Genomic DNA, 26,233 nt, shown 5'->3' with positions numbered 1-26,233 from the left:
ACGTTAAATGCCGATGTCAGAGTAACGCTATCAGATTACAGGGCACATGTCAGCCAGCTGTTCAAAGCAGCTATAGCAGTTTGTGGTAACCTAAGACTTAACTTTTACTCTCTAATCAAATGAAACAACACATATGAAATATTTTTTAGTCCAGCTGGACTTAAAATGCAAAGACAGTACAAAAAAAGTATTCATATACCCATCAAGAAAATATGTGCCACATCCCTTACAGTGACTAACCTATAGGAAGATTATTCCTGGCAGTATAAAGTGGTAACGTATATTAACACTTGATGCAAGTCAATCAGTAAGAGAAGTACTCCTATTTGAGAGTGAGGGTGCATAATCCTACTCAATTAGATACAAATAAGAGATTGGATTACTCTCACCTGACATGAGGCTCAGGAGTCAAATAATCTAGTCCAACACAGCCCGTCACATAGTCCCATTTTCACCATGCTATGTTCAGAGTACTCAGTTCAACTCACTGACGTCAGCGCGAGTGTCGTTACAACTTTTCCCATGGCACTTGTGCTGATGTCAGTGAGTTGAACTGAGTTCATTGCCTGTGAACTTCCAGGACCTTTCTGACGGAACTGCGAGTATGAGAATTTTATTACACTCATGGTGACATTAGTCAGGACATAGGAGTTCACCGTGAGATACTGAGCAGCGGTAGCACATGCAGTGACATCAGCGCGAGCGCCATGGGAAAACTTGTAACGACACTCGCGCTAACGTCAGTGAGTTGGACTGCGTTCATTAGGCCTCTTTCACACTTCAGTTTTTTGCATCAGTTATAATCCGCCAAAAAGGCGGACAAGCGGATCCGTTCTCAACTGATGTGAACGGATGGCACAGGATCCGTTTTCAGACGGATCCTGAAAATGAAGAAATTTAAAGGAATCGCTGGCCGGGAAGGGGAGAGAGAGAGAGAGAGAGAGAGAGAGAGAGAAGAGAGAAGAGAAAAAAGAGAAGAGAAAAGAGAGAAGAGAGAGATTTTTTTTTTTTGTCCGGCACCCAGAAAGAAATTCGGGTTAAATCAGTGTTTGCAGGATCCGCCAGAGAAAAAAACGTTACAAGCTCCGTTTTGAAATTTTTGAGGATGGTGACGGACAGCAACTTTTGGCGGATCCTCACAAAAAACGGATGCAACGGACAGCAATCCGTCACAATCCGCCATTAATGCAAGTCAATGGGAAAAAAACGGATCCTCAAAAAAAATTTGAGGATCCGTTTTTTTTCAAAACCTGGCGGATTGTGACTGATTGTAAAAAACGGAAGTGTGAAAGAGGCCTTAGCTGTGAACTCCCAGGACCTTTCTGACAGCACCGCGAGCATAAGAACTTTCTTACGCTCGTGGTGACATCAATCAAGTCATAGGAGTTCACCACGAGATACTGAGCAGCGTTAGCACACGCTGCTCAGTGTCTCTGCTGGATGGCAGGCTGTATAGTCACATGATGCAGCAATGCAGCCTTCCATCTAGATGTAGCAGAGCTAAACCCATTGCGGGACATTGTGGTTTATTATTTTAATTATGTTTCAGGTGGTCATGGCTTCTGTGGACTGGCTGATGATGTGAGTATGGTTTAATTTAGATTATTTAAAGGAGTCTGTGTCATTCTTCATAGGATTAGTAATGGAGAGGCGATCTGTAGCTGCCTCTCCATTACTAAGCTGTGGGCTTGATGTCCCTAGACAATCATCCCCACAAATATGAACGCCACTTGCCACAGCCACAAGGCAAGTGGGAAGAGCCGGGCAAAGCGCCAGAATTGGCGCATCTAATAGATGCTTCTTTTCTGGGGCGGCTGCAGGCTGCTATTTTTAGGCTGGGGGGGCTATGTCCAATGGCCCCTTACCAGCCTGAGAATCTCAGCCCCCAATTGTCTGCTTTAGCTTGGCTGGTTTTCACAAATGGGGGAGTCCCAAAGCCTTTTTTTTAAATTATTTATGTAAATAATTAAAAATTATGCCATGGGGACCTCTCTATTCTTGATAACCAGCCTTGCAGAAGCTGACAACTGAGGGTTGCAGCCTGAAGCTAGCAGTTTTGTCTGGCTTGTTATCAAAACTACAGTGAACCTCATGGCATTTTTTTATAATTTATTTACAGCGCAGGTGGCTGCTGATGAATACTCAAATCAGTTGCCTCCTGCTGTCGCTGTTAACAGTTAAATACAACTTCTCAACAATGTCCCCTGCTGGTGCTGATATCAGCGCAAGGGCAGAGGACAGTGATGTGAGCTGTCTTCACTTCAGCACACAGGGCCAGGGAACAGTGCAAACAGTACTGCTGATTCCCAGGCTCCGGTATGTGTCACACTGATGATACGGGGATGTCATCTGTGTGTCATCAGAGTGCATGAGTGCGGGAGGTTTTGCGGCCTGTGCTGCTACCAAAAACACTGATGTCTGAAAGAGCCCTTGGTCATTTACCGAACTTTGACTTACTTTTGCCAATTTTTAGGAAAAAAGCTTGGGAATCCGAACACGAATCCAGAATGTGCAATGTTCGTGCTGAAATTGAAATTTCCAAATAAATTCGCTCCTCTCTTCAGGAGACGTTCTAGAAAATAGGGAACCTTGGCAAATGCTACCTGCTAAAACTGTGAGGGGAGCCAGGGCCGTAGTCGTGGCTGACAAAGACTGCTCAGACATGCCCTGGTCTCCCAACATATGCATACAATGTCCCCTTTTCAGCATACCTTCTGCTTCACCTTCTGCACCATCAGGGTCCCATCTGGGCTGCTGAAGTTCTGCTGCTGCTGGTGTTGTGACACATAAAGAGACAGAGTCCAATTCCAACTCAACAATAAAGAATGTACTTGTTCCAGTACACAGTATGTCCATTTCAGTTACAGTCACATCATAAGGTTCCACACAGTATGCATCCTTTGCTTTCCCTGGGTCTTTCCTCTTTCCTCCCAGGGTGTCCCCAGGATGTACTGACCCATTCAGTACTGCAGCATCTCTCTTGTGCAGCTTCACCAACTTTAGGAGTTCCCCTATCCGTTTCGCCCCAGACATAAGGGCATCTGCCCACGTAGTAAGCTGCCACATCTTGGTTCTGCCCTGCATTCCACTGTTGCTAAATTCTCCAGTACCCAAGTTATGGATGACTGGGCTCTATCTTAAACGTTGCGGGGTCACTGTGCTGTACTGGGCTCTAAAGCCCTACAGACCTGTCTGAGCTCCTTGGCCCTACTGAACACAATCAGGAAATGTTCCTGGCTTACCCCAAGGAGACTCCTCCTATGTTAACTATTTACCCCAAATCCCATCTAGTGGACTAACTAAGAACTGCACTTTCCCTGCACAGTTATACACACACGACAGCAATTTAGTATAAAACATTATTTACACAGTAAAACATGAGTCAACAATTTACCAGAAAGAGTGGGGGAATAATACCATCCTTGCAACCCCTTACAAAACCACCTGCAAGTCATGGGCAATAAAACAAAGTTATAGGAAAACTTTTTTTATTAGTGCGATTTTTTTAATCATTGCTAAGTGGTTGCTTTATTTGATGTTCTACATAAGAACTTTTAATAAACTTATCTAATTTGCTGTTCTCCTAGCATGAGGAAAAAAACAATTCAACCTTTAAAGCAAATATAATCATTCATGATTTTGTCAGTTAAGTTACAATATGGACATATAATGGTAGTTATGGATAAAAATTGATTAACCTGTCAAGCTTTGAAAGTCACAGAGAAGTTACTTGTATGTAGAAGGTTCGGTGTAGTGGAAGAAGTAAAGGACAAAGAAGGACATGTTGTTTACTTCTACAGATCAATTTCAAAGTGGAAGCAGTTGACTGTAATGGAGCGTAGGCTGAGAAGGGCTGACTTGGGGATGTTTGAAAAATAAACTGTGCAAACAATAATATTTTCCAAGCTATTTAAAAAAAGACATATACAACAATGGCAACATTGTAACTCGCTTATGTTATGCCTCAACAATATTGAAAAACAAAAGGTTAAATATTAACTAAACTTTCATTCTTTTTCAGTATTTTCTCAAGGTTGGAAAGTTCGGAAATCCTGCCAGTCACTTTGTTAGGAGTTTATTCTTCATTCCTGTGCAAAAATGTATGTAGTAGACTTCCAGACCCTTGCTTTTCCTCATTCAAATTGCCTGCCTTCAGCTGCATTGATATCAGAACATATTCATTTGGAGTACAGATAATGGCATTGAAAGAGTCTGTACTTGCCTCCTCCTCTGCGAGTTGTGTTTATTAAAACAATCTCCTGCAGGAGCTTTTCCCCAATATCAGTGAGATACAGTTTCTGAGCTGACTTTTTCACTGCTATCATCGGTACTTCAGTTGATATGGATACAACTAAAGGCTGGCAAATAGACTGGAATTCTTGGATTTGGAAGTCACCTACATATATTTTTTTACAAACTTCAGAACTTTCCACAGTAAAGAAAATTAATTATTAATAAAAAATAAAGTTTAATTTTGTATGTAAAATATTCTTCTTATCCAACCTAGGTCATGGAATGAGGCACCTGACTATCCCCTAGAGTTAAAGATCACCATTACCTAGAATCCTTAAAGGAGTATTGATGCTGTTTGATGTTTAAAATAAAAAATGAATTTCCCCACAGTATCTTTTGCTGTACATCAGTCTATTTTTTTGTCTGAGCTAACAATACATTAGGAGCCATCTGTTATATTTAACAGTCAGTCCTCTAAAAAGCAAAGGCAGAAGTAATGCCAGCAGATAAGTGAATTGTTGATAAGTTTAAGTCAAGAATGGGAACTTCTCATTTTGTAGTTAACAGATGGAAGGACATGTCAAATCCAGAACACTAGGGTGGAAACAAGAAGATTCATTAAGTGTCCCATTGTTTTTGGTCATGGTAAATAAGCCTGGATGACACACCAAGTCCTCTACACCCATGGACTGTCCATGATATATTACTCATAGAGGTGTGACTGATTACCGTATTTTGTGGACTATAAGATGCAATGGATCATAAGACGCACCCCATATTTTGGGGCAGAAAATAGAAAAAATATTTTTTTAAAATACAATGGTTGTGCGTCTTATAGTCTAATTTTAGGCTAGCTTACCGGGGAGGGCTTGGCAATGGTAGAGCGGGATCACAGGAGGCAGTGTTCCTGCTTTAGGAAGCCAGTGGCAGGAATGGGGAGATGCTGCAGGCCCCGGACTTAAAGGAGGGGATGTCCTGGCGGTGCAAGGCTGCAGGCCCTGGACTCTCGTAAGATGTTGGCGGTAAGCGGAATCCCCTTCTCGTTGATTTCCTGGCAATGGGCTTCAGGAAATTAGCTGCCCTAGGTGGCACATGTGGTGCAGACTGAGATTTCGAGAAACCCGGTGAGGGAGTGCGCTCTCACTGTGCACTGAGAATACAACCGATACATGCCCACTAGCACAGGGACTAGCCCAGTCTCTAAAACAGACGTCACTGATGATGCTTCATTTCAGGGTGGGGGCAGAGGTTGCAACAGCAAACGCAGCCTCTACTCCCTAATGACGATTTTTTTGAATATCCCAGCATGCACTGGGGAACAAAGTGTCACCAAACAGGAAGTAGGTACTAAAATAAATAAGGCAGTTAGATATTGTAGTGAGGGAACAATAAGGAATTTTTAATTAGAGTATATTAGAAAAGAGATTACATTGTGAAATTAAATATACATCTAGGATAAAAAAAAGTTAGATTCGGAACACCCCCTTAAACTTGCCACAAGGCAACTGACTTAGAGTAAAATATATTTAGAGCACACTATATAGAAATCTTTTGTCCTTGTCAACTTCCACTAGTTATGTAGTCAGCATGGTTAGAAAAGACCTACATCTGGGCTAGTCTAATTTTGCTGATCCCATAAAACCCATAAATAGTGCATGAGCCAGTTTGACCCAGAAAAGAAAAAATATTCTTATGACCCAACACTGCAAAGCGGCTTCACAGATACACTTGTAGCAAAGAAGACATTTTTTCTGGATATTAAAACTTTTTTTCCATACATCAAGAAAAGGTAAAGTATTGCCTTAAGAGGTGACCCTTAAACACCCATCAGCTGTTATATTCTATTTTTTGTACCAATCCGTAATTCCTGCCCTTTAGGTTGGCTACGGACATAACAATAACCAATCATAGCAATTTTATGGTTATAAATGACAACTGTTTCATGTATGATACTAAAAAAATATTGGATCCAAGCCAAGAAAATCTGCTCCAATTCTGAAATATAACGTTTGTGCTTGAAAGGCCATTACTAGTGAGTGCCACAATTGTGAAAGGTACACAGTACATTTTCCTTTGAAATGTTATTGGTATCGTGGAGAAGAATGCTTTTTGCATTTTTTTTTATAAATAATGAATCCAGCACTTTAGAATAGATAAAATCATGCAGCTTATTAACTCATTCTGGAGTAGGTGAATTTTCTCGTACACAATATGATCCAAATTTGATCAACTTTTTTGATCAGACAGTATGTCAGTTTTTACTATCAGAGTTTGGTTAGAGTTTTATCAGTTTTTCTCAAATGGGAAAGAAGTTTCTCCAGCTTTTTCTATCAGACAGTCAGCACACAAATGGTATCTGCATTTTTAGGGTAAGTGCACGCGATCAGGAATGGCAGCTTTTTGGACGCAGCACACTGGCGCTGCGTCCAAACTGCTGCCTTCTATGATACAAGCACAGTGGATGGGATTTATAGAAATCTCATGCCCACTATGCTTCTATTTGACATGGCGTAAACTCAACCACAGGGCGGGTTTACAAGCCACAGCATGTCAATTTCTGTTGAGGAGATGCCAGTCTCCGCAACAGAAATTTCCACAATAGAATTTATTGGATGCTGTAAATCCGCATTGTTCAGTGTACACAGGCGGACATACCTGCGTGATTAGAAAGCAGCGCTTTGAATGTAGCGAAAACACATTCTCCCCATAGAAGCTTTTAGAGAAAAAAAAAGCACCAAAATCGCACAAATCAGCATCATCTTTAAATGCACAGTGATCTGTAGTTTTCATTAAATTACATCCACTTTGTTTAGCCAGTCAAATGCAGCAGATTTTCTGCACGAAAAACATAGCATTAAAATTCAATATTCGCGTTACATGAGATCATGGCCTACCCCTGGCTGTCTTTGGGGGGCACCCAGCCAAGTGAAGCATAACCATGCTGCTTTACCAGTTCAGGACTTGGTCATTTTCCCCTGTTCCTGATCAGGCACATTTCTAGTTTTTTTTGTACCCGCAGTTTAAAGAGCTGTAAAAATTATTTCTCATTAGAGCTGCAAAAAATTAGCATTTTATTTACGTGATATGCTGGGTTTACAGTATTTTGCGGATTATAAGATGCACCCCAAATTTTGAGGAGAAAAATAGGAATAAAACTTTTTTTTAATAAAATGGTGGTGCTTTTTATAATCCATGCGTCTTATTGCTTACTGGGGGTGGTGGCTGCGGTGAAGCGGAGTCCCAGGGTCGCTGCTGGAGGAGGAAGGAGTGGAGCATTTCTGCAGGCCGCAGGCTGGAATGAGGTGGTGTTCGTATGTGCGGTGTGCCGCTGTGGGTGTCTGGTGCTGCTGCGGGTGTCTCCAGTGCTGAGGGTGTCTCTGGTGCTGTGGGGGCTCTGCCGACATTTTATGAAAGGCCAGAGCCCCGCAGTTCCATGGTTTCCTATGCGGTGAACTCCAGGAAAATGGCTGCTGGGGACGGCGCATGCGCAGATGGAGATCTCGGCACCAATATTTAGAGAGATGAGATTTCAGTGCTGAGATGTCATCTCCTGAGATCTTTGTGCCAAGATCTCCATCTGCACATGTGCCGCCCCTGGCAGCCATTTTCCTGGAGTCCACAGCATAGGAAACCATGGACCTGCGGGGCTCTGGCCTTTCACAAAATGTCAGCAGAGCCCCATCAGCAGCACCAGACACCCGCAGAAGCACTGGACACCTGCAGCAGCACTGGATACCCACAGCAGCAATGGACACCCGCAGCAGCAAACACCCGCAGCAGCACTGGACACCCACAGTGGCGCGTTGCACATCTGAACACCCCTTCATCCCAGCCTGCGGCCTGCAGAAATTCTCCACTCTTTCCTTCTCCAGCCGCGACACTGGGACCCCGCTCATTATAACACGCACCCCCTTTTTCCTCCCAAATTTGGGGGAAAAAGTGCATCTTATAATCCGAAAAATACGGTAATTTTTATGTTATTTTAATTCTATTTTTTTTCTTGCAGATATCAAAATTAAAGAAAATACGTGTCTGTTTTTCACATCTTTTATTTATTTTTTATAAATACATCTTAAAGTCTCTTCTTCTTTCTGTGACAGTTATTTTATATACTAGACACATTTTTTATGAGGGGTTAAGGACAAGGGCTAGTAGCAGTGGTTTGCAAAGGCAACAACTTTTCTTTATTTATTTACGGTTTTGGTGCTTTTTATTTATGTTTAATTTATTTCACACATCAACATTTAAATACTTTTTTATTATTTGATTTCCCTTGTAACTGTGGCTAGTATATTATTCCCAGTTACATGGGAAACTTAGCCTTCTGCCTGCATTGCAGTACTGATCAGGGTCTTTTAGGACCCAACAGCTCTTGCTCTCTCTACATAGAGTGACCACAAGATCAGAAGGTCTTGAAAGGGAAGTGTTAATTATACTGCTTATAAAGGGCTTATTCAGCACTATGAGTACAGCAATCAGGAAGGCAGAAACAGTAATAAACCTTCTCTGCTTTCCCAATGGTGAATCCAGATGTGTTTATCAGCGGTTCTCCAGTCCTGCGTCTAGAGGACTTCGTGCAGCTGATCTACTAAGCAGGGATATTTTAAAATCCGTGCAGACCGCCTAGACATTTAAAGTCTATCGGCGGTCCACAAGTAGTTAGCTTGATTCCTTGAAATGCACTGCCTGCATATCATTACTTATAAGTTACAATGTCTGTTTATGGTATCAGCTAAAGGTGGTCAAAAATATTAGCTTGAATTCTCCCATATACATAAAACAAAGGTGGACCGACGAATTATCGCTCACCAATAGGACGAATGGTTGTTTATCAGCAATAAAAAAAAAATCTCAGACCTTATTGGCCATGTTAAATTTTTGCCAAAGCTTTTTATTAATTGAAAAACTCCAACAAGTCCAATCAGTGTTTTGGACAGTAAAGGTCATTCATTGGTCTGGCATCGGTCCAAACAAACAACCACTAACTTCACCAAGTCAGCCGATGTTTAATCGCTACAATCAGTATCAGCCATTAGGTTGACTTTTATCTTTTGAGTATAGGGGTCTTAAGGGTCACCAGTAGGTGATGAGTCACTGTTACATTAAAGGATATAAGGATTAGAGATGCATTTGAAAAAAAATAATAAAATCTCTTACTCTAAATACTTTTCAAACATTAAAATAGCCTGATTTTATTTTTTTATCTGAATTTAAGAACTGCATCTTCTTCAGACAAGATATTTCTTGAGATACTAACTAGAAAAGCATTAATGTGTATACAGAAGAATTACTAGATTATGAAGTACAGTACATATTCACAATGCCTCTGGGAAGCTAGAAAATTTCTTTTGTCCCTTTACTACTATCAGGTTTTCAAAAAACACAAAGTATTGTTGGATAGACAGTATATGTATGAGAAATAGATATATTTTACTTACCAGAGTTAGAATAAACATAATTGTCTTCAAGAGTCTCAGGAGAAAAGAACCTTCTTAGAATTGTTCTCAAACATCTTTGGTCCCATGCATCAGTTACTCTTCCCCCATATGTTATTTCTCCTAGAAAATAAAGCATCATGCTTCAGTTAAATGCCATGTGTGAATTTCTTTGTTTAGTCTTTCAATAGTAATTTCTTGAAGCTCGACAGATGCACTATTCATATTTATGCCCAAAGGACCTGCTTGGTAACACGTACTGGCAGAGAGTGGCAAGTACACAGCATACATACATTTCAACTTTCATTCTACAGTTGTGGCCAAAAGTATTGCCACCCCTGCAATTTTGTCAGATAATACTCAGTTTCTTCCTGAAAATGATTGCAAACACAAATTCTTTGGTATTATTATCTTCATTTAATTTGTCATAAATTAAAAAACACAAAAGAGAATGAAGCAAAAAGCAAAACATTGATCATTTCACACAAAACTCCAAAAATGGGCCAGAAAAAAGTATTGGCACCCTCAGCCTAATACTTGGTTGCACAACCTTTAGCCAAAATAACTGCGACCAACCGCTTCCGGTAACCATCAATGAGTTTCTTACAATGCTCTGCTGGAATTTTAGACCATTCTTCTTTGGCAAACTCCAGGTCCCTGATATTAGAAGGGTGCCTTCTCCAAACTGCCATTTTTAGATCTCTCCACAGGTGTTCTATGGGATTCAGGTCTGGACTCAATGCTGGCCACCTTAGAAGTCTCCAGGGCTCTCTCTCAAACCATTTTCTAGTGCTTTTTGAAGTGTGTTTTGGGTCATTGTCCTGCTGGAAGACCCATGACCTCTGAGGGAGACCCAGCTTTCTCACACTGGGCCCTACATTATGCTGCAAAATTTGTTGGTAGTCTTCAGACTTCATAATGCCATGCACACGGTCAAGCAGTCCAGTGCCAGAGGCAGCAAAGCATCAGGGAACCTCCACCATGTTTGACTGTAGGGACCGTGTTTTTTTCTTTGAATGCCTCTTTTTTCTCATGTAAACTCTATGTTGATGCCTTTGCCCAAAAAGCTCTACTTTTGTCTAATCTGACCAGAGAACATTCTTCCAAAACGTTTTAGGCTTTTTCAAGTAAGTTTTGGCAAACTCCAGCCTGGCATTTTTATGTCTTGGGGTAAGAAGTGGGGTCTTCCTGGGTCTCCTACCATATAGCCGCTTTTCATTCAGACGCCGACGGATAGTATGGGTTGACACTGTTGTACCCTCGGACTGCAGGGCAGCTTGAACTTGTTTGGATGTTAGTCGAGGTTCTTTATCCAACATCCGCACAATCTTGCATTGAAATCTCTTGTCAATTTTTCTTTTCCGTCCACATCTAGGGAGGTTAGCCACAGTGCCATGGGCTTTAAACTTCTTGATGACACTGCGCACGGTAGACACAGGAACAATCAGGTCTTTGGAGATGGACTTGTAGCCTTGAGATTGCTCATGCTTCCTCACAATTTGGTTTCTCAAGTCCTCAGACAGTTCTTTGGTCTTCTTTCTTTTCTCCATGCTCAATGTGGTACACACAAGGACACAGGACAGAGGTTGAGTCAACTTTAATACATGTCAACTGGCTGCAAGAGTGATTTAGTTATTGCCAACACCTGTTAGGTGCCACAGGTAAGTTACAGGTGCTGTAAATTACACAAATTATAGAAGCATCACATGATTTTTCAAACAGTGCCAATACTTTTGTCCACCCTCTTTTTTATGTTTGGTGTGGAATTATATCCAATTTGGCTTTAGGACAATTCTTTTCGTGTTTTTTCATTTAAGACAAATTAAATGAAGATAATAATACCAAAGAATTTGTGTTTCCAATCATTTTCAGGAACAAACTGAGTATTATCTGACAAAATTGCAGGGGTGTCAATACTTTTGGCCACAACTGTATATGCAATTTTACGCTGAGTAAATATGAGAAAGTATAATTTTGCCAGAGCTGAGAAGTGGCAAGTCAAACCTACATTTACCTGTTATGTAGGTCAGGGCATCCCATGGTATTTTTCCTTCTTGACAGTATAGGTTTAGATTGAGTAAAGCGCACTCTCTGTCACTGTCAGTAAATTCATAGCAGATGTTCCATCCTAATGGTCCAAACTTCTTCCTCTCCTATGATTAAATTATAGGTACCTTTTTTAAGCATAGTAGTACAGCAGTATAGGTTTTCAGCTCAGTGTCATGGATATTTTATTTTTATTTTTGAATATTGTTCCAAGAGGTATCTATTTTGGCCTAAGACATAAACTATAATTGCAATAACTGATGTATCATATGCAACGAAAGACTAATTTTGTGCACGTTAAATAACCTTTAAAATATTCTCTCTTTTAATTTTTCCAAGCTACCATTTTACATGGCTTAAGTTTTGAATGTGCAACCATTTGTCTTTTTTTAGCTTCCTATATATGATAGATTATAGCACCTTAAAGGGACTCTGTCAGCACCGAATAACTGTTCAATGACTGGTGCTCGGTGCATCATGGTGAGGACACACATTTAAATACACCCTCCCACCTGCTTGCTTTCAAATATCTCTACCCTCTTTGATTGACAGCTCTGGCTTCATACAGCCAAAGAGAGAGGAGATAGATGGAAATGTGAGGGATGGCCAGGGCTGTAGTCGTTGGCCACCAACATCTGCAACAGTGTGCCCTGGCATCCCATCACATAAACACGCTGCCCATCATTCAGCATACCTGAAGAGCCTATCACAGCTCCATCAGGGTCCTCTGTACGTTTCTAGAGGACTTCAGTATCCACTTTAGAAATAACAGCAACAGTCGCGTTCAACCTTAAACAGAGCAACTTTACTGAGACTTGTACACAGCATATTCATACTCTTTCCAGCATCATCATCATGGTTCACAGCATACTTCTCTTCTGTCCCTTCCCTTCTCTCTCTGTCACTAAGCCCGCTTCCGGGCCGCACCATGCCGAACGGTCCCACAGCATCTTCAGTGCCCAGCATCACTCCAGTTGAGTGTTCCCTCAGCCGTTTTGCCCTGGCTCTGAGGGCATAAGCCCATTGAGATAAGCTGCCACATGTTAATAGATGTGCCCGTACTGCTTAGTCTTCACTAGCAACTGCAGAACCACTTATACGGTGCTGCCAGTACTGCTGCTGTAGGTCCCTCTGTAACAATGCTGGTCAAGGATATTATATGCTGGGCCTTTGGCTTGAGCTGTACGTTGCATGTTGCCCAGGGCTATCCAGCCCTCCTGAGCTAATGGGCATCCTCGCCCTGACTGACTCTTATCAGGAAGTCCTTCCTAACATCCCACCGTGCCCCTCCTATGTTTAGCTATCTACACACTGGTTTCCTTATGCCTACTATACTATGTACAGAACTATAGTCTCTGTGCCCCCATCTAGTAGTCAATCTGAGGTAATACTCCCCTTTAAAATTATACCCCCATCTAGTGGCTGACCCGGGGTAACTCACTTTCCCTACTTAACAGTGAATGTACAAAACAGCAGTAACACACACATATATAAGATATTATATAGTTATATACGCCATCATGAGAACAAGGCATGTTTGCACGATCCCAGCACATCTCTTACAGAAACCAAGCAGGTGGGAAGGTGTATATAAATGACCGGCCCTGCCATGATGCACCGAGCACCTGCCCTTGGTTTGAACAGTCATTCTGTGTTGACAGAGTCCATATATGGCCCTTTTCCTCTTGTCAGTTATGAACCAAATATCCAGTTGTCCATCAGCTGATTGCATGTTTTATATGGGCCTAAAAATCATTGCTCCTAGTAGGTCATCCCCCTGTGTAAATAAAAGGTGGGCTTCTGCTGTCAGCAATATTCAAACTGTATGGGGCCCAAACAATCATCCTTATACAGTTTGCATTGGCCCATGTGATAGGTGAGCCAATGCAACCAGTCAGGTCTTTGAGCTTTGTAACACTGCCATACAGGTGAGTGTTAACAGTTATACGATACCCAAGACACACCTGATGACATTCCATTTAGCATCATGGATAAAAGCATTTGCCCCCATAGCTGCTTAGGACCCCAGTAAACTTAGATCACAAGAAAAAACAAGCAAGGTCCATATATTGTAGACACAATTTGGATGCTAAAATGTTGCATTATGGCTATCAAAAGCCAGAGTTAAACTAATTAATTAACCAGAGAAGTATATACATAAATCACAAAGTCTGTCACACTGTATTTCTATGCAAAGAACATAATTACTAATGAATTGCACTTATCTGTAATTATAATAATGAGATCTAAAAGAAAAACGACAATACCACAACAAACAAAGTGATATAGAAAACTGTCATTAATTATTATTCAATGTTGGCATCACTGTTCCCATACATACATTATGTGTAATATAAACAAGTGTATGGTGGTTTTAAATAGTGTTTGACATTGCAATCGTAGATCCAAGGGCATAATAAAAGCAATTATTCTGCAGATTTTAGATACAGCTGTTGCAGCAGCCACTGTAGGAGTGCAAATAAAAAGAAAATATTTCCAAAAACTCTATTTGATCACAGTTATGCAATGCTCTACACATATTTACATGGTATTATAATATTAGTCTTAGGCTGGTTTCACATTAGCGCTTTTTAAGCGCACGCACGGCCGGGGGTAGCTCCGCCCCCGAGCCGGCTCTCTGCCCGGCGTGCCCGCCCCTTGCTTGTAGCGCCGCCTCCTAGCGCACAGCGGCGCCTGCGATCGGCGCACCCTATCTTTAGCATAGGGTGTGCAGATCGTGCGCAGGCCGTGCGCTAGTTGCGCTTTGACCTGCGCTGCGCACTTTTGACGGTGCGCCGTGCGCGCCAAAATCCGAAAAGTTTGATTTTGGCGCGCACGGCGCACCGTCAAAAGTGCGCAGCGCAGGTCAAAGCGCAACTAGCGCACGGCCTGCGCACGATCTGCGCACCCTATGCTAAAAATAGGGTGCGCCGATCGCAGGCGCCGCTGTGCGCTAGGAGGCGGCGCTACAAGCAAGGGGCGGGCACGCCGGGCAGAGAGCCGGCTCGGGGGCCATGCGTGCGCTTAAAAAGCGCTAATGTGAAACCAGCCTTACTCATATTGGAAAAAAATTATCATATACCACTATATTCATCTCAAGACCTTAACGTATCATCATCCAATGATTGCTCCGCTAGAGTAGTGAACAAAGCTGGAGACTCACCTGAATGATGGCATGGAAAAAGCAAATTCCAAAAATAACCTTCCTCCATTTCCTGACAAGTAGATGTTCTTCAAAGAACGTTGGAGTAATTTCTGTAAATGCGCGACGGATATTAGCACGGAGACCTTTCGGAGGCTCATTAGTAACCTGCAGCAAAAAGTCATTTTGTTGAAAATGTAATGACCTCTTTGTTGAACATTACATTTTAACATCTCATTGTCCTCTTGTCTGACTCAATTATCTGGAATCCATATTGCAGAATTCAGAGCCTTTCTGAGGCAATGGTGAGAAAATGTCTGATTGAAGTCAATCAAAGGTGGACCTTCTAATTTCAGCGCAACGGTGTGTTCTAAATTGCACCAGCAGCAAAAAAAATTACCCGTGGATATTGCTTAGTGCCGGTTTTTAATTCGTTTCATTTTTTTTCCACCAAAGTCTATTTGCATACTAACAGTTTCTCAGAACTAAACAATTAAAAAGCTGATATGTGTTTGACTCTAGTTACATTCTTGTTATTCTAAGTCTATCACGATTTCTGGAATTTTTTATTGTAAGTATTGCACAGGCTGTAGAACTATTCTTGCAACCAAAAATACTAAAATCCTGAAATTGTTCCAAGAAATGACGTATTTCTCCCAGGAAATTATTGCAATTGCACATGTCTTTGTTAAACACATATTTAATTATTTTGTGTGTATTGGAACAACACAAAATACTGAAAAAAGGCAAATTGGATATAATTGCAAACAAAACTCCAATTGTTCTGCTGGAAGACCCATGACCTAGGACGCAAACCCAGCTTTCTGACACTTGGCACTACATTTTGACTCAAAATCCTTTGGTAATATTCAGATTTCATGATGCCTTGCACACATTCAAGGCCCTCAGTGCCAGAGACAGAAAGACAACTCCAAAACATCTTTGAACCTCCACCATAATCGACTGTAGGCATGATGTTCTCTCATTATAGATTTCATTCTGTTTTCGGTACACAGTAGAATAATTATTATTATTCATTTATATAGCGCCATTTATTCCATGGCGCTTTACATGTGAAAAAGGGGTATACATAGACAAGTACAATAAACATGAGCAATACAAGGCACACACAAGTACAGAAGGAGAGAGGACCCTGCCCACGAGGGCTCACAGGCTACAGGGGATGGGTGAGGATACATTAGGAGAAGGTAGAGCTGGTCATGCAGTGGTTCAGTAGACTGAAGCTCACTGCAGGTTGTAGGCTTGTAGGAATAGGTGGGCCTTCAGGTTCCTTTTGAAGGTTTCTGTGGTAGGTGAAAATCTGATGTGTTGGGGTAGAGAGTTCCAGAGTGTGGGGGAAGCACGGTAGAAGTCTTGTATGCGTTGTGGGAAGAAGAGACAAGAGGGGAGTAGATAAGGAGATCTTGAGAGGTTTGAAGGTTGTGTGTAGGTAAGTACTGGGACACCATGTCACAGATGTATGGAGGAGACAGGTTGTGGATGGCTTTGTTTGTTATAGTTAGGGTTTTGAACTGGAGCCTCTGGACAATAGGAAGCCAGCGAAGGGCCTAGCAGAAAAAAGAGGCTGGGGAATAATGGGGAGACAGGTGGATTAGTCAGGCAGCAGAGTTTAGGATAGATTGGAGTGGTGCAAGAGCGCTAGAGGGGAGGCCAGAGAGTAGGAGGTTGCAGTAGTCAAGGCGGGAGATGAAGAAGGGCGTCCATGAGCATTTTTACAGTTCTTGGTCAAGGAATGTACGGATCCGTGAAATGCTTTTGAGTTGGAGTCGGCAGGAGGAGGCAAGGGCTTAGATATGTGGCTTGAAAGAGAGGGCAGAGTCGAGGATCACCCCGGGGCATCGAACATGCAGGACTGTGGAAAGTGAGCAGCCATTGACATTGATGGAAAGGTCTGGTGGAGGGATAGAGTGAGATGGGGGAAAGATGATGAATTCTTTTTTTTCCCTGTTCAGTTTTAGAAAGAGAGCATAAAAAGAAAGATGAAATAGTGGAGAGACATTGTGGGATTTTGGTCAGTAAGGAGGTGATGTCAATTCCATATAGGTAGATCTGTGTGTCATTGGCATAGAGATGATACTGCAAATCATGGGATTCTATGAGCTGCCCCAGGCCGAAGGTGTAGATGGAGAAGAGTAGGGGTCCTAGGACTGAGTCTTGGGGAACACCGACAGACAGGGGGCGAGGTGAGGAGGTGGTGTGGGAGAGGGAGACACTGAATGTCCAGTCTCTTAGATATGACGAGATCCAGGATAGGGCCAAGACTGTGATGCCAAGAGATGAGAAAATCTGTAACAGCAGGGAATGGTCTACAGTGTCAAAGGCAGAAGATAGGTCCAGGAGAAGGATGGAGTAGTGTCGCTTGCTCTTGGCGGTTAGTAGGTCTTTTTGTGACTTTAATTAGGGCAGTTTCAGTTGAGTGATGCAGTCGGAAGCCAGATTGTAAGCGGTCAAAGAGGGAGCAGGAGGAGAGGTGGGAGAACAGTTCAAGATGGACATGCTGAAAAGCCATTTAGGATTGTGAGACAGGGAGGATATGAGAGATGAGAAGTAAGTTTGTTTTGCGTCAGTGAGCATGGACTTGAAGCTGGCGAAGAACTGCTTGTATGTTACAAAGTGCTCAGCAGAACGGGATCTCTTCCACCTCTGTTCAGCAACCCTGGAAGCCCATCTCAGTTCTTTGGTCAGGCTGGTCATCCAGGGTTGCCTGTTGGTTGTACGAGTTTTGCTGTGTGTGATGGGGCAGCCAAATTGAGTGCTGCTGTTATTGTGGTGTTATATAAAGTGGCAGCAGCATCTGTGTCATGTAAGGAAGCTATGTCTGTAAGAGGGAGAGTCAGAGAATGAGTGTAAATTAAGGTGTTTGAGATTTCTGCGAGGATGAGTTTGTGGAGTGAGGATTGAGCACTAAGAGAGGAGAGGGAAGGATGTGCTTTACAAAAAGCTCTATTTAGGTCTTATCTGTCCACAAGATGCTCACCCAAAAGGATTTTACTTACTTACGTACATTTTGGCAAACTGCAGTCTAGCTTTTTATGTCTTTTGTCAGCACAGGGGTCTTCCTAGTTCTCATGACATAGTATTTGATTTAATTCTAATGTCAATGCATAGTTTGCACTGACACTGATGCACCTTGAGCCTGCAGGACAGCTTGACTTTCTTTGGAACTTGATTGGGGCTGCTTATTCACTATCTGGACTATACTGCGTTGCAACCTTTCATCAATTTTTCCCTTCCGTCCACATCCAGGGATTAGTTACAGTGCCATGGGTTATAAATTTCTTGATTATATGCTGCAAGAAGACACAAGTTACCGGCACAGCTGCGCTATTCCGGGATAATTAGACAGCTCCGATTACAGGGACTTACAGGTGCCGAGTCAGTGAAATGACCAAGGAAATGTCCAAATCCAATATACAAAGAGAGGCAAGGCACTCACCATCCCATCCAATGTCCTTTATTGTGGTTTACATTAAAACAATGCAGGGGAGCCCTCAGTGGAGCTGCACTGGACGACGGCCGTTTCGCGCAAAAAATGTGCTTCTACGGGTCCATAGAAGTGCTTTTTTGCGTGAAACGGCCTTCGTCCAGTGCTGTTCAATTGGGGGCTCCCCTGCTTTGTTTTAATGTAAACCACAATGAAGGACATTGGATGGGGCAGTAAGTGCCTTGCTTCTCTTTGTATATTGAACTTCTTGATTATATTGTGCACCGTCAACACAAACACACAATGCAAAGATTGAATCAACTTCTAACCTTTTTTTCTAGTTTTAGGTATAATTTTTATATTGCTCACACCTGTTACTTGTCACATGGTAGTTTGAAAGAGCATTGCATGCTTGAAACAAAGTTGTTACCCATATTTTTGGAAAGGTGCCAACAATTTTGTCCAGCCCATTTTTAGGGTTTTGTGTGAAATTATGTTCAATTTGCCTTATTTTCTACTTTTTTTGTTGTTGTTCCAATGCACACAAAGAAAATAAACATGTATATAACAAAACATGTGCAATTGCAATAATCTTCTGGGAGAAATACTTCATTTTTTTTTAACAATTTCAATGGTGCATGCACTTTCGGACATGCCTGTAGATTGAATGATTAAATGTAAAGCTAAAGAGCCAGATTCTTTCAGAAATATTAGAAGAGTTTGTTCATGCAGCTCAAAGGTAGATGATATGGAACCAACCTTAAATGATTCTCTGGACATATTGATGACCTATGCTTAAAGGGGTTGTCCACTACTCTGACAACACCTTATGAATCCCTATGTTCACTTCCAGGGCCGGCCCTGGTTCTCTTCGGATTCCCACGTGACAATCGTGCTTGTCTGAAGGAAGGGGAGAGAGAAACCAGGGCTGATTGGCCGCTGGGATCTTATGACATAAAAATGTCACACAATCCATGGGAGAGCCAGTGATAACACTGCTGGAACAGCGCCAGCACCAGAGAGGATTATAGGTGTTATTTTACTAGGGGGAAACAGGGATTCAGAAAGGGTTGTCCAAGTACTGGACAAGCCTTTTAAGATATCCAATCGGTGGCGGTCCGACACTTGTCACATTCATCAGTTATTAGCTTCAGTGGCATCCAGATGGAAACACTTAATGTGGCTGTTGTGTGCCTTTCCATTCAATATGTAGCTGCCCATGCCGATGATTGTTGGGGTGCAGGTGTCGGACTCCCACCAGTCTGATATTGATTACCTATCTCAAGGGTCAATATCACATTCCAGTAGAACCACTTTAACTAGGGTATCCCTTTTACTGCAGGTCTAATTGCAGTCTCAAGTGCTGTCTGTACAGTTCTTCCATCAGATCCTAATTTCTCGTGACTTGCGAGTCCAGAAGTGTCAGAATTTTTAGCTGCTGTATTTCTGCTACACATAATGGCATGCTGATTTGGTTCTGTGCTTGAAACCCATGGAAATTCATTTGTTATTTGCAAAGTTTTGAAAACACGTGTATCATTATTCTGTATACTGGCATGGGTTTATGCTGCAGAATCAACACTAAAATTGTAAGACAATTCCAGCGCTTCTAGACCCTGCTCAGTATGTAGGATGGATGAAATGTTTGCACTTTGCACTAGAAAAAAAAGTAAAAAAAAAAAAAGTTTTCAAAAAACTTTAGTTTTGAAAACCAGCGTTTTACTTTACATAAAAACACAAAAAATTAGTAAAATTTCACATCTTGGATATACGACAACCAATTAAATTTTATTGGCAAGTGATAAACAGAGGTGTAGTTCTAAAGGGTAGAGCATGTACCCTAGGTGCCAGTTTGTGTAGAGGGATAAACAATGGAGCAGTTACTTATATACTGGGTGTACTTACTTTATAAAGTAATTTCCCTTAGATTAGTTATAACTGACATAAAGCTGTAGCTGACCAGGATATTACATTTTTTAAAGGGAATGTATAAAGGTAAATTTGCAGATGGTGCTGGGCAATTGGATGGATATTAGTGAGGTTTGAATTTAGAGTCTCGATAGGTTTTTTAGAATGATAGCAATGGATTGGTTCTGGGGTACGATATCCATAAGTAAAATTCCTTCTACAGTAATAACGTCATTTCTATTTACGTTCCATTTTCAGCTGTATGACATAATGAACTCTACACTTACCCATTCTTTTTATTTTACATATACTTTGTGCGATAAATGGCAAACATCAAATCGTGAAGTCTTTATCGAATCATGAAATTACAAGTATTCAGGGAGGAAATTGTTACATGCACATTTTTGTGTGATCTAAGATGTAATCAGACAGAAAACACTATTCTGTAAAGACAAAGATGTAATCACATTCCAAAGCTGAAGCATTCAGGATTGAAAGGATTATTACGACTTTGCCTGCGCTGATGAAAGGGTCTTTAGCTGAGCTGCAGATAACATTTCGAGCCTCACTCGGCGGCATTATGCAGATGCATAAGCGATGGCAAACCTTTCAAAAATCACTCTTGCGAAAGCATTTCTCTGCTGAAACTAAATTGAGATCACAATGCTTTCCTACAAAAGGCGACTTAAAAGCTTTAGTATTATTAAGATGAGTGTCAGTGGCAAACAGGATCCAGCAATGATTTCAGATTGAATGTGCCTTAAAAGTCATGTTAGGTTTTCTTTGTATTTACTTAAATAAAAAATAAAGCCTTGAATGCATATAACAATATGAATTGATGACATGTGCACACTTACAGCAGGAAGCATTAACAACACCATAAAGGAATACTTCAGTCAATAATAGCTATGTAATGAATCGATCAGCTGGTGCTGTACCACGCCAAAGAATATAGTACTTTGGGTGATGTCCTCTTTCAAACTATTCTCCTACAAAGTGTCCCGAATGTTAGTAGAAAAAACTTTCTAATATATCATTATTAGAGCTGTGGTCCCTAATCAGCACTGACTGCTGATGTCTTCTCTACAGGTCATGGGGTAAAGTGCCTCCAAAAGCACAAAGATGGGACATCAGCACAGATGTTCCTGCTCTTGGGGGTTGTTGTCATCTCAGGTGTGTGCATGAACCATCCCATAACAGAGTTCATGGATTTACACATGCATGGCTGAAATCAGTGTGCAATCCCTGTTCTGTACTGTATGTGAGATGACATGGATATTGCTGAGCAGAGGTGCGCTAGGCCCTGTGGAAAGTTAGAACTCCAAATACATCCCCAGCAATGACTGCCCTGTGATGTAAACATACTTGACACGGAGAAGGGCAAAAATAGGACTTTGCTTCAGAAATGTATGCATTGCCTGATTTTGCAGTAGTATTGTAACCAGGGACTGTAGACAGTTTTGGATGGGAAATAGCAACCCCCTTAAAGGGAACCTGTCAGGTGATTCAAACTGCCAAAATCGTATGAATTGTAGCCTGGTTGCAAGATTGCAGCTAGGCATATTATTCTCTGAAATGATCCAGCGTTTCAGAGAAAATATACTTTCCAGGGCCACTGCAAATGATTGACTGGTCTCTTCCTATGTACACGTGGAAGAGAGCTGTCAATCATCTACAGCAACACTGGGAAGAGAAAACCAGGGATTTAAGATGTAGATGTAATTCATCTGACTCGGTTATGGAAATAGTAGGGCAGACTGGAACAGGAACAGACAGGGCCAATCTGATCAGGAGCACGGGGATCTTACAACTGAGTAGCAGTAAGTACTAGAACTAGCTAAGAACAAACATTGCTAAACCACCTCCCAGCAGGTGGCGGTGTCTTAAGGGACACTGTAGGAGAGTGTGCAACTCTTTAAGAAACAAGATGGATGCACATGCATGCCCTAAGCGCATTGCCAGGAGCTCTGCAAGACTTGCACAGATCCTGTAGACCGGGAGCAGAGCCACAGGTGAGCTGCCAGGGCAGTAAGTCGGCATCTTTGCCAGAGAAAAGAAGCAGAGGCATGTAAGAACACTGGTGCTACAATACTCCCCCCATTTATACCCCCTCTTCTTCAAACCTGCAAGGAATTTCTCCAGTAGAAGATGGGTATGAATATTCTCCTTGGATTACCATGATCTCACAATGTGACCGAAAACCTTAAAATCCACTTCTTCTTACCCTCTTAGTGGCCAAGATGCTATCTACCTTGACATCCTCCAGGCAAGCAGGTGTAGGAGTGGTACCCGGATCCTTTAAGAAGGAATTTAAGTCAAGTGGCTTATCTTCTGGCTGAATGGTTGGTGGATCCAGGCATCTCTTAACGGCATACCTTTTCATTTGTTCAGAGGGAAGTTGCCTTGAGGTCTTGTTATGGGCACAGGAGGGACAGGCTGACTCAAACTCCACACGAGATAGGTTGCAAAGTCTTTTTCTGCCCAGCATGACCAACCAATGTTAAAGAGTGACCCCTCAATAGGACTTGCCTTGTATCAGATTTCAGCACAAACAAGATTCCTGGCGGAATCTGAGTCAGGACCACCAGAGTCCACAGTTACCATCTTGAAAGGGTCGACAACAAATTGGGACTCATCACTTTGACCAGAAAAAGGGAAGGACCTAGAAAACGCATCCATCCTGACATTTCTGTCAGCTGGCAAGACTGGATGGGGAGGAATAAGACAGCCTTGATGGCAACAAAAACTGCCTCGAACAGGACACTTCTGTCGACAGAGGACACTAACAAGGGACTTTGGAGGTGTCGGATGAGAATCTGATACCAATCAACCGTGGCTTGCTGCTAGAAATTTCCCCCTCAAATGAAATCAAGACAGGCCGCCTCAGTGAAGTGGGTAGTTCCATGAGACACAGATGCGGACAGAGTCCAAGGTGGAGAGGAGTTTCTCCTGCCCAGAGCAGTCTCTCCTACAGACCCTAAGCTAGCGAGTTTTTCCAACTTTATAGGACACTAGCTGAAGAGCCCGGCACTGCCCGGGCATAGTAACTAACTACGGTTACGGTTAGTTAGTGTGCAAAGCTAAGTGTATAGCCCCACCCACGCCGCATAGCCACATTCACTATTATATCCCACATCATCCCGTCAGCCAGAGCAACCGGACTACTACCCCTAATATCCCATACCGTCCCGTCAGCCAGAGCCACCGGACTACTAATATCCCACATCATCCCATCAGCCATAGCCACCGGACTACTACCCCTAATATCCCACATCATCCTGTCACAGCCGCCAGACTACTACACCTAATATCCCACATCATCCCGTCAACCAGAGCCACTGGACAACTACCCCTAATATTCCACATCATCCCGTAACAGCCGCTGGTCTACTACCCCTAATATCCCACATCATCCCGTCAGCCATACCCACCGGACAACTACCCCTTATATACCACATCATCCCATCACAGCTGCTGGACTACTACCCCTAATATCCCACATCATCCCATCAGCCAAAGCCACCGAACTACTACCCTTAATATCCCACATCGTTATATATATAAAGCTGAGTGTAGAGCCCCATCCACTCCGCATAGCCACATTCACTATAATATCCCACATTATCCCATCAGCCAGAGCTAGCAGACTACTATCCCTAATATCCCACATCATCCCATCAAAGCCAGTAAAAGTAGAATAGTGAAATTGCACTGAAACATGGGTCACTAAGGTCAACTTGTAATTTGTCCCGCTGAGTTGCTCATGGATGTACTGCATCTGTATGCAGTATAGTATCATATTTAATTGGTTGTTATGGGAAAAGCATTACGTGTTATATGGGTATATTCAGGTGAATTATGGGGAAAGTAGCACTTTAAAAAAACTCAGCATCAGAGCACAGGAATACATCAATAATGCATAAAAATGTCTGTGAGAAAATATTAAATCCACATGACATTTAATATGTGCACTTTCCTACATTCATGTGTCACACTTAATGATACCACACGGGAGGGGGGATTCATTTCTGTCATGTACTCACTGCTCCTTTCTGGGGGGCAGACAATGGCTGGGAGCTTTTGTTCCTGTGGATGCTAGATTTCTCCCACCATGTCAGTGTCTGCTGAGGTGTTGTCAAGTGGGAAAACTTGCGCATAGCAACCAATCACAGCTCAGCTACTTTTAACCAGTTCCGGTGAAATGAGAGATGCTTAGTGATTGGTTGCAAGGAAAACTGTTGGTCATAGCAACCAATCACAGCTTAGCTTCTATTGAACAGCTCCAGTGAAATGAAAGATGCTTTGTGATTGGTTGGTGATACACACATTGAGTTTTATATATAGAGAAGTGCTGATTATATGTTCAAGGCTACCACAATAGTAGCACAATCCCTCAACAGAACGACCCATTTCTCAGCCAACTTAATGTAGTTGACCTGCATAGTTCTGCAAGGACAGTTGCCGCAGGTGGCTGAGGAAAGAGCGGCTCCTGAAAGGAAGGGACCAGACACATCAGATTCTTCTCTCACGCCACATCACTGGAGCGTTCCTGAAATCGAAGAATAATCCGTATGGCCAAGGGAAACGGGTATGTCACGACCAGCCAGTTCATCCCTAGTTTGTCTGGATAACCACTCCCAGAAGGTGGCTAGAAGGACCACGTTGCTACAGCCAAGATCAGAAGACAGGGTAAGGAACTGCATGGTGCTTTGGTCTAAGGTCAAACCTCCTTGCTGTGATCTAAGGAGAGCGGATGCAGCTGAAGTTACACAACATGGCTCATGAAAGACCTTACGGAATGCCTCCAAAACATGCAGATCTGAGATTACAGGATCCCCTCTTTCACACAAGGGGTTGAGCCACACTAAAGATGGGACACTAGAAATACCACTTTGGCCCAATCTGAAGAGAACTGGTGAGCCAGCACTTCATAGTGCAGCATGCACTTGTTAATAATTCCATGGCACTGCTTAGGATTTAAATTGAAGTGTGGCAGTGCACATGGACAAGGGCCAGCTCCCACCTCGTGAGTTGCAGACCGAGTAGTCACTGTCAGACGTTGCAGCTACTTGGATTGGAGAAAAAAAGCAACTGCCGTCAGGCCGTCTAGATGGATGTTCATCTCCTGAAAAAATTTCTCCAGGGATGGGGTGTGGGGATCTGTTGTGAATTCGCTTTCTGGCCTCCCTCTGGTTATTACTGAAGGTAGTGGAGCTGGTCAGATCGACAGAGGGGTTGCGAGTTCTCTTTCTGGGCTCCCTCTGGTGGTTACTGGACGTAATGGAGCTGATCTGATTGACAGAGGCTTCCCACCTGATAATGATGATGACGATTGGAGATCTGGGGTTTCAGATTGGGATTTAAGACAGCCGACTCCCTCTATCCCTGTTGGTGATTTGCTTCCTGTTCCTCCTGAGGTTTGATTTCTCCAGCTCTGTCCCTGCATGTTCAGCTAAGTGGTTTATTTGCTATTTTGTTTGCATTTGATCTGGTTTTGTCTATCTCTTCTTGGTGCGGGTCAGCCAGCTCCGGTTGGGGCTATGCTGAATCACCGCCCATATGTTACTGCTTGTGCCAGTTTGTTTTATCCCCTGTTAGATGGGTCTCTTTTTGCTCTGCTTTCAGAATATACCAGAGTGCTGATATAGTGGGGGGCAAAGTCGTGTGACTTCAGTGATTTTTGCATCAGTCGTGTTGGACTTTTTGCAGGGTTTTTTGCGTCACTCCAGACAGTGTCTTTCCTTTCCTGTCCTGTCTAGTCAGTGTGGGCCCCATCATTTGCTCAGTCTATTTTCCTGCCTGTGTTTGCATCTTGTCTCACCAACAATATATGTTTGGGGGCTATCTATTCCTTTGGGGTCTGCTCTGGGGCAGTTTAGATTTCCCTTTTCTTGCTTTAGGCTTAGTTAGCTCTCAGGCTGTGCCGAGGCGTCTAGGATCATCGTCGGTATGCTCCACGGCTACTGCTAGCTGTGTGGATAGGATCAGGGATCTGCAATCCGCTTAGGTACCAACCACTCTGGT

At 42.6% G+C, this 26,233-nt stretch overlaps 1 protein-coding gene across 1 annotated transcript in view; it reads right to left on the bottom strand.

Annotated features, from left to right (window-relative positions):
* The window catches only part of DNAH6 (dynein axonemal heavy chain 6), a 570,270-nt gene that overhangs the window by 94,842 nt on the left and 449,195 nt on the right, over positions 1-26,233 (bottom strand). Inside the window, exons 67-69 of the mRNA XM_073542156.1 lie at positions 14,878-15,024; positions 11,683-11,821; positions 9,672-9,791 (exon numbers count right to left, since the gene is read on the bottom strand). Coding sequence (XP_073398257.1) covers positions 9,672-9,791; positions 11,683-11,821; positions 14,878-15,024 — 406 coding nt within the window. The remainder of the gene's footprint in view (positions 1-9,671; positions 9,792-11,682; positions 11,822-14,877; positions 15,025-26,233) is intronic.

This window comes from Dendrobates tinctorius, unplaced genomic scaffold (assembly GCF_039654945.1).
Source record: "Dendrobates tinctorius isolate UK_male_01 unplaced genomic scaffold, ASM3965494v1 ptg000011l, whole genome shotgun sequence".
Taxonomy (NCBI): domain Eukaryota; kingdom Metazoa; phylum Chordata; class Amphibia; order Anura; family Dendrobatidae; genus Dendrobates; species Dendrobates tinctorius.
Note: the sequence above shows the minus strand (reverse complement) of the source record. Positions and strands in the feature narration are given on the sequence as shown.